We start from the raw sequence: 9,606 nt of genomic DNA, 5'->3' as shown, positions 1-9,606 counted from the left end.
GTAGAAGGTAAAGCGAGACATTTAGTGTCCCGTACCAGCTAACAAGTCTGCAGCCACATTTCCTTGGATACCATAATGCCCAGAAACCCAGGAAAAATTGACTGTCTCAGGAGTAAGGGCAGAATGCAGAGAGCGAGAAACTTTCCGCGGAATGAATAATCAATATGCAATTTGCTACATGATAGGTGTATTCACATTTATCAGAAAAATTTCAAACCAAAAATAATCCATGTTTAAAAATTCGATACAGGTTGCATGTTAGGAGCTTTCCTTAGTCAAGTGGTTATAGTTCACGGCTACTAAGCAAAGCCATGCTGAAGGTGTCTGGGTTTGATTTACAGTCGTCAAATTTGACGTTTTGTTAAAAAAAAACAAGTTTTCGAGAGAAACTTTTGAAAATAGCCTAAAGTGAAAATATGAGTTTTATTACTAAGGTATAGTTTATTATGTCACGCTAAATTGAGACTTTTTAGAAACGTTCTGGATTTGTGAGTTCTAAAAAAATGTTAATACCATTCCACTTTCCAATTCGACATATTCAAATTTATTATTTTCATCCATATTCAAAAGATACTTCATTCCAGCACACAATTCCGATTAGCCTCTGTACGATTCCGACCTGACCTTTTCTCGTGGACTGCAAAGACCGCGATACTGAGGGTTCTGTCCTGTTTGGCACTTCGATCCGGCACTACCCCTGGTGTAAATTGGCTCCTCAATCATGTTGGTCATCGAGTAGTTGCACACCAAGTAATATTTGATGACCCTTCCATTCTTGTAGTGCACCATCGAACAGCCCATCTTCCATGCCCGATCGTTGACCATCTGCGTGAAGTGTCCAATTTGGGGTCTGAAATTGTAACTGTCAATGAGTATCAGATAACTTAAATGCCATGATTAAATCTTACCCGCTGTGACTCATTGGATACGAATCGACGTACGACTTGGGACAATCCTTGTGTTCGTTGAACCACTCCTGTGTGAAGTTCTCTGCTCGGTCCGCAGCTTGGAAGTTGTACCCAGCGAAAGCCGTAATGGCCAAATTCTGTCCGGCGAATTTGAACTCGCGGGTGTTTCGACATTTATCGTGCGCAAAAATGCACTTCCGGGCATTAAAGGACGCAATGTGGGCCAATTCGTCGTCCCATACGAGAGTCGGCATTCGAGCTGCTTGCGGAAAACCGTGCTTTCCGCAGGCGATTTCGGCGCGTAGTTCGTTGTGTTTCTTCAGGAGAAGGTTCTTCATCCGGGCGTCCATCTTCACGAATTTCGGTTCCTGGCCACATGCACTTCCGAATTGTGTTGGAGCATTGCAGGCCACGTGCGGTCCCCGCCTGCACAGAGATTGGTCGCAGTAGTTTGCATAGCAGGATCCGATAAGAATTGCGGCAGTGATGAACTTAACTGGAATGGAAGAAAACTATGAGAACTGATATTCGAGCGAAGTATGGGACTATTGTAAATTACCAATCACGTGGGAAGCCATCGTAAGTCTTGTCACTGCACAGATGATTTATCGTGGATCGGTGCTTCTCAGAGCACCATTTATAGTGGAATTAGCTTGCTTTATAACCCTTTCAAGTCCGATTTAAATATATTGCTTGCATGCCAACTTGTATTGATTGTGAATTCAAAATTGCTGCAACCTTCAAAAGTGAGGCTTCAAAATTACAAGAAATCTACAAAACATTGCAGAATATTGTTATAATGTAATTGCGATTCAAAAAATATCTATTTAAACACGTTGAGATTGAACGGGTTATGAACTGTTGAAACAGCTGCATTTACATTTGATGTTGGCTTTTGATCTGCAACAGTTGATTTATTTGCAGTACAAATAGTGTTGTGATGTTTAGATGAACAGTTGTAATCTCAGACTAGAGGTACACTAATCGAGTAAAATGTAGTGCAACAAATCACCAATCGTTTTACCTTCGGTATATACTAAGAGAATGGGTATGAATTATTTGAGCAGAGGCATGATATGTTTTGTTTCAAATGAATCACTTCTTGTATTTATTCCTTTGGCATCTACCTATATCCAGATGAATCACTCTTTTAAGTTTATTTACTGAGCAGGGATTCTACCCAAAATAATTGGTTGAAAAACACTGTACGCTGAATAATTTCAAGATAAGACAGGAGTATTCTTGATCTGGATGGATACATTGAAGGAAAGGGAGCATGAGCATGTAATCATTTTTTCGCAATATTTTAGGAAAAATCGTTGAAATCAGAATTCGCGATAAACTTTTACTTGCAAAAAATATGTTAATGTTTAACTGATTCTTCAATGTGCAAATGAAAGTTTCAAGATGGCAGCGTCTTACAGGTGACCTGGTCTTTTATACAAATGGTTGCTGTGTACCTTACTTCTAAAGTTGGCTACCTATCATAAATTGAAATTTGCGAAAGATCGTTCCCCTTTTACTGCGATCAAAGTACAGTAGTCGCACAATTGTGGATCAACTAAGAATCATTTTTCGGCTCTACAAAACAAAATTACCTCCCTGGCATAATATGTTGTTTTCATGAATACATCTAAAACGATTCAGATTTTTACGGAAAAGTGTTGATTTGTTTTTTAGAAATATCAAACGTTGTCCATTCCACATATGTGGATCAGTGGGAGCAAATTGCAGTTATTATGGATCAAATCGATTAATATTATGGATCAGAACACTACAACAGCAATTTCTCGCGTTCAGTGTCATAAGGCAGTTACGTGATCGATTTTTTCTTTTGCCAATGACTTAGCCGGGCGACTGTTTTCGACTGCTATTTTCGATTCACCAGAAATAACTCATTACCAACCATCATGTTGCATCCTAAAATGTTACCAAAATCGAACTTTGTGTACTAATCAAAAAAGAAAATCGACGAAGAGAAATCGATCACTGCTGATACGCCTGTATGATACTTAACGCGAGATTTATTTGCGATTTAAACGGATGATGTGTCAGTGAAAGCATAAACGGAGACCTACAACTCAATTTTGAGTTTCAACACAATTCCGTAGTTGAGTCCAATTACTCAATTTTGGCTAAATTTCTAAGGTTTCCAATGGGTAGTTTGCCTTTAATATCATTAGAATAATATACTCACTTTTGCGTTGATTTAACGTCTATTTGTATCCATAACTTTGGTATCGTTTTCTATGCATCACATTTATTATACAGATAACCAACGTTCTTCTCTAATCGTAGACGTGTGTAAAGCTTTGTACAGGTCATTTCAAAGTTTATTTACCGAGCCTTTTCATGTGACAGGTCCTTCTTTGCATTTGTTTACATCGGTGGAGGACCGGTGCAAACACTGCACATTGGGGAATTCCGAACCCAAAGGTAGAAAAAATTGGTAACTTTCACAATAGAAAGATAAAAAATAAGTTTTATAGCTCATTCGAAAGGAAATTTTCTCAGGAATCGATTGGTGATGGTTTTATGAATGTGGGACCACTCTGGGATAAGCTATGGTGCCCGTTTTGCCCAAATTCCATGAAAAATTTAGATTTTCATATTGTTTTGAGTAAAACTATTTTATTGTGGAGATTATTTCCCATGAAATCCATCATTTCTAGTCCATTCAACTATGTTTCACAGAGAACGTTATAAAAAGGTGGAAATTTAGGGGATTATGGGGCCAAATGCACAATAAAATATTTTTGAAGAGGAATTTTTGTTTTAATTTTTTCAACATGTTTTTTTATTGAAATGAATTCTAAAATAGTCAAATAATCATGAATATATCTTGCAGAAATAAGTTGTAGTAAAATTTGTAGAATATGTATGATAATTTTGTATGCTCTATGCAAAATATTGTGAATGATTTACCTTTTTATATCACAAATTCCAAACATTTCCAAACGATGTGCGATAGTTTGGGTAAACGATATTGATCTAAATGATCGATTGCCGTTAGCCTCATTGATAGGAGATAGTGGGAGCATATAGTTTTTTGACTATGTTTGCCCCAATTCCCCTAAACACGATTTCTTTCGTAATTAATTGAACTTTTTTTTAATCAAATTTATTATGTACTGAATTGTTTATTCTGTATCTGATACAATATTTAAATCATAAAACATAGGAGATTTTGGGGATCTTTTACACATAAACAAACATAGGAGATTTTGGGGATCTTTTACACATAAACAAAAAATGACCAAATAAAACAAAAATCAAAAATGAATCTATCAAGAAACCATCAGCCGTTTTTTTTTCTGATTGCAACAAATTACTCAGGATCAGGTTAGTTACTCAATCATTACTGTAGCAATTTCATGAGAGTCAAATTGCATTTTACAAGAAATTATTCGAGAAATAATTTTGTCTTTTTATGTATACATATATGGTATTACAATATTCCAATTGCCATCATACACTACAGAAAAAAAATATCATAAAAGTGAAAATGCAGTTGTTTATAATGCTCAATTTTAGATTTTTCCAAAATCGATCATTCATTTCATTAGTATAATTTATTGTTACTATGTTTGTTATGTTGCCTCTACATTTGCTGTTAACAGATTGCTAGTTGGTTGACATCAATGTTCCTCATGGTGAACCAAACTTTGTTAATATTGTTAACAGTAATTATGGTTACACATGTTTGACTGAATTTCAAGCATGTTCAAGAGCCTTCTCAAATGCATAACATGAAGAAATTGAATTTAATTAACTCATTACGCGTGGTAAAGATGGACAAATCATGACAAGCGCTTTATCAACTAAGCTACCGAGCCCGTAAGCGCTCGTCTAGCATACAAAAGTCCTGGGTTCAAATCCCAGCCGAGCACGTGGATTTTTTCCATAATTTCACCCATGATTTGTCCATCTTTACCACGCGTAATGAGTTAATTAATTTAATAACCATGCGGATATGATTACCGAACAGCTCAATATAAGCGTAATTTTTATAAAAATTATACCTTGTTTTATATATTTCCATAAAAAGCCCGAGCAAACTTGAATAACAAAAAGATAAACGTCATCAGATAGCAAGCATTTTATATCTTAATTTGTTTTTATTTTGGTTGAATAAGCAGGCAACATAACAAACAAATATACTAACGAAATGCATAACTGATTTTGAAAATTTTTTTGAATTAAGCATTATAAACTACTACATCTTCAATCAAAACGTGCCTTATTGAAAAATATGGAAGACTTTGTTTGTTTATGATCACTTTTTCAGTAGTAGGGTGCAGGCAGAGCTACTTGAGCACTTCCATGCAATTTTATTATCATGAAATTTTTTCAAAATGCAATTTTATTTTCATGAAATTTCTTCAGTTTGATTGTGTAACTAATTTAATTCTGAGTGATTTGTTTCAATCAGAAAAAAACACTGCAGATGGTTACTTAATGGATCCATTTTTGAGTTTTTTTTATTAGTTTTTTTATTTATTTATGTGTAAAAGATCCCCATAATCTCCTATGTTTTAGGATATAAATACTGTATCAACTACTGAATAAACAATTTAGTACATAATAAATTTAATTCGGAGATATCTGTTCAAATACTTATGAAAGAAATCGTTTTAAGGGGAATTGGGGCAAACTTAGCCAAAAAACTATATGCTCCCACTATCTCCTATCAATGAGGCTAACGGCAATCGATCATTTAGAACAATATCGTTTACCCAAACTATCGCACATCGTTTGGAAATGTTTGGAATTTGTGATATAAGAAGATAAATTATTCACAATATTTTGCAAAGAGCATAAATAATGATCATACATTTTCTACAAATTTTACTACAACTTATTTCTACAAGCTATATTCATGATTATTTGACTATTTTAAAATTTATTTCAATATAAAAACATGTTGAAAAAATTAAAACAAAAATTCCTCTTCAAAAATATTTCGTTGTACATTTGGCCCCATAATCCCCTAAATTTCCATCTTTTTATAACGTTCTCTGTGAAACATTGTTGAATGTACTAGAAATGATGGATTTTATGGGAAATAATCTCCACAATAAAACAGTTTTACTCAAAACAACATGAAAATCTTAAATTTTCAAGGAATTGGGGCAAAACGGGCATCATAGCTTATCCCAGAGTGGTCCTACATTCATGAAACCATCACCAATCGATTCCTGAGAAAATTTCCTTTCGAATGAGCTATAAAACTTATTTTTTATCTTTCTATTGTGAAAGTTATCAATTTTTTCCACCTTTGGGTTCGGATTTCCCCAATGTGCACTGGACTGCCATCCCCATTGAAGAACTCTCAAAGTGCGTCAAAATTTGCTGGTTTAAAACGTCTCGTGAAAAGTCCTATGTTGTTATGCTCCTGTTACGCAGCGCTGTCATCAGATTTGGTAGGCAATAGTTTTGTCGCTCTATATATTCTTTGACGCTGCTATTGACATCAAAATTGCCATTTCTCGATTACTTTTTAAATCGATTTAATCTAAAATTTAAATTTTGCGTACAATCAGCTAGCTTTCAAAAACAGGATAGTTTCTATTATTTCCACAAATTATGATAAAAAAATAGGCATGATAAACATTTACAATCCTCTTGATCACGCTAAAAATGATTCATTGTATATGAATGTATAATAAAAAAATCGACTGTACTTGAATTAGAATCTCAAGAATTTGTAAAAAAAAAACTGTTTTTAACTAAAATCAAGGAATAATTCAAAACACATTTATTGAAGAAATATAATAAAAATACAAAAATACATTCACCAAAGCTTCTTAATATACACTTCAAGACATGCTTATTCAAGTAGCAGTCAAGTTTTTGATTTCACTCGCGCCATTTTTAAATGTTATAATGGAAAAATGGATGAAAAAACTACAAAAACGCTATTAAAGATAGTAGGATACTTTTAGAGGTACGACGTCTTTAGAGAAAATGTGTGTTTTGCTCATATCCAAAACTCTCTGAAACATACATAGTAGGCCTGCATAATTGATATTTTCGTTAGCATTGAGGAAAAAACGATTTTTGATTATAAGATTCTAAAGTGACCTATATCTCCCAAACTATGAGATAAAAAATATGATGTACTAGAACATTTTTTATATTTGAAATAATCTACAACATTGTAGAACATTTTATTGTGCTTTAAAAAAAGTTTGGGAGCGAATTTTGAAAGCTATTAAACTTGGCGTTTTAGATACTTTTGAATAGAATGCGCCTTGGCCAGATAAATAAAAGGTCAGACGACACCAAAACGCTATCCGTGTTTATAGGATTAATCATTGAATATTCCATTAGGTATGGCTTTACATGTTTGACGCTAATATTACGTGATGAGTAAATTTAAGATTAATTTTTGTTTAGGTAAAATGTGTTCTGGGTAATTGTAACTCTAAATGATTAGACATTCTTCGTTTAATGAGATTCTTAGTAGAACTCTTAATGATATTCCCAGAAGAACTCCTGCTAGAATCCTTGTAATAATTCCATGTGGAATCTCTGAAAGAATTGCTGAAGAAATCTCTAGAGAAACTTCTGATGGAACTGCTAAAGGTACTTCTGATGGAATCCTTCGAGGAGTTCCAGGTGCAATCGCTGAGGGCGATGATGTAATCTCTGGAGGCATTTCAGGTGAAATCTCAGAAAGAACTCTTGATGGAATCTCTGAAGGAACTCCTGATGAAATCCCCAAAAGAACTCTGATGAAAGTCCTAAAAGTGCTGCTGATAGAATGCCTAAAAGAACACCTGATGGAATCTTTGGAGGTACTTCTGATAGAATCCTTGGGGAAATTTCTAAAGACATTCTCGTAGGAACTCCTGATGGAATCATTAGAGGAACTCCTGATGATATCCCGACAAGTATTCCTGGTGAAATTCCTAGTGGAGCTCGTTACCGAATTCATGGAGGTATACCACGTTGAATCCCTGAAATAACTCCTGATGGAATCCCTGGAGAAACTTCTGATTGAATTGCTAAAAGAACGCCTGATGGAATCCCAAGATGAGTTTCAGGTGCAATCCATGAATGCACTCCTGATGGAATCTCTGGAGGAATTCATGGTGGAACATCTGATGAAATCTCCAGAAGAACTTTTGATGGAATCCCTAGAAGAAAATTCCGAAAGAAACCGTAGAGAATCTTCCGATGGAAATTATAGAGAAACTTCCGAAGGAATCCCTAGAGGGACTCCTGATAAAAACCTTGAAAAAACACCTGAACGAATCATTCGTGGAATTCATGATTGAATCTTTATAAGTACTCCTGATGGAATTCCTGGACAAACTCGTGTTTAATTCCCTAGAATAACTCCTGACCCCTAGATAATATATAAGCAGTTATTTGCGAGATTTCAAGTATCACTGGTGTGGTTTCGAGCCTTCCTGGGGATGTAGTCAGTGCGTAACATGCTGGTTTGCCACGTTCGAGCTCCGTCTGTTGATTTCTTGTGTAATTTCAATTATTCTGGTCTATTCTGCCATTTCTCCGAACGACCCATTACTACGAATGACATTACCCCCAAATTACAAAAACACGGTACAATGTCCATATAGGTGATTGTACTTTCGGGGAAACAGCATTCGGAGTAATGGAGTGAAATTTTCTGGTCAATCACGGAGTAGCATATACAAATTCTAAGGTCACGGTGGCTCTTCTTCGTCTTCTTTTTGGCATAACGTCTTCACTGGGACAGAGCCTGCTTCTCAGCTTAGTGTTCAATGAGCACTTCCACAGTAATTAACTGAGAGTTTTTTTTTCCAAAGGTGCCATTTTTGCAGTCGTATATCGCATATAGGAACACAAAAAAGTAAAAAAGGGCGAAGGGAAATTTCCAGATAAATCCTTTTATTTTCGGTTCAAGTTGTCCCTTTTAACTTTACCATTTTCAGATAGGCCATTTTAAAATGTAATTAATATTATCTCTAAAAATGCAATTTGTATATCTGTGAGAGTATGTAAGGGTAACGTGAAAATTGATACGAGTAATAAAAAATCGTGTTTGTTTACATTTTATATAGATTCTTTTCAAATGTTACGTTACATATGTCATGTATGTTGCAGTAACATAATTTGAAATTAAAATTTATCACTACAAAACTGGTGATCATCCCTCAATACTATTGAAGATCTGTGAATGATGTATTAGACCAATACTAGAATATGGAACAATATTTTTGCGAATTGTCATGAGTGGTTCTCTATTCTAATATGTAGATCAAAATCAGTAGCAATGTTTTATAATCTGTACTGGGTCTACAACAACGACTAATATACATACCTCAGAAGTACGGACTGGGATTATTGCACTGAACATCAGGAGGGAGTTATCAGCAGAGAACTTCATGAGAAATGGATTCTCTTTGCGTAGATGGTACGAGAAATACTCAATACCAGTGATGGATCAAATGTGAACTAAAGCTGGAATAAGCATGCACAGGACATTTTATCCACTAAGTTTGATGGATACGTCCGTGTTGCCTTGGACGGGTCAAAATGTGAAGATGGTGTAGGAGTAGCGCTTATATCTGACACTCTTGGCGAATACACCGTTTTACATAGCCAATCTGCATGAAACCTTTTGTGTTCAGTAGATCACATTCATATGATAGAGCTACATTCATTTACTCGTCGAAATTTATTCCAAATATAAGAAAAACAATTA

The 9,606-nt window shown here is 34.9% G+C and overlaps 1 protein-coding gene across 1 annotated transcript; it reads right to left on the bottom strand.

Annotated features, from left to right (window-relative positions):
• Positions 1–521: 521 nt before the first annotated feature.
• LOC5566624 (venom allergen 3) lies at positions 522–1,577 on the bottom strand. Its single transcript, XM_001650950.2, has 3 exons — positions 1,468–1,577; positions 909–1,404; positions 522–850 (listed from the first exon to the last, which is right to left on the bottom strand). Exons 1-3 carry the CDS (start codon positions 1,484–1,486, stop codon positions 598–600), a joined length of 768 nt encoding a protein of 255 aa, XP_001651000.1. The 5' UTR covers positions 1,487–1,577; the 3' UTR covers positions 522–597.
• Positions 1,578–9,606: the final 8,029 nt, after the last annotated feature.

Source organism: Aedes aegypti, chromosome 3 (assembly GCF_002204515.2).
Source record: "Aedes aegypti strain LVP_AGWG chromosome 3, AaegL5.0 Primary Assembly, whole genome shotgun sequence".
Classification (NCBI taxonomy): Eukaryota; Metazoa; Arthropoda; class Insecta; order Diptera; family Culicidae; genus Aedes; species Aedes aegypti.
Note: the sequence above shows the minus strand (reverse complement) of the source record. Positions and strands in the feature narration are given on the sequence as shown.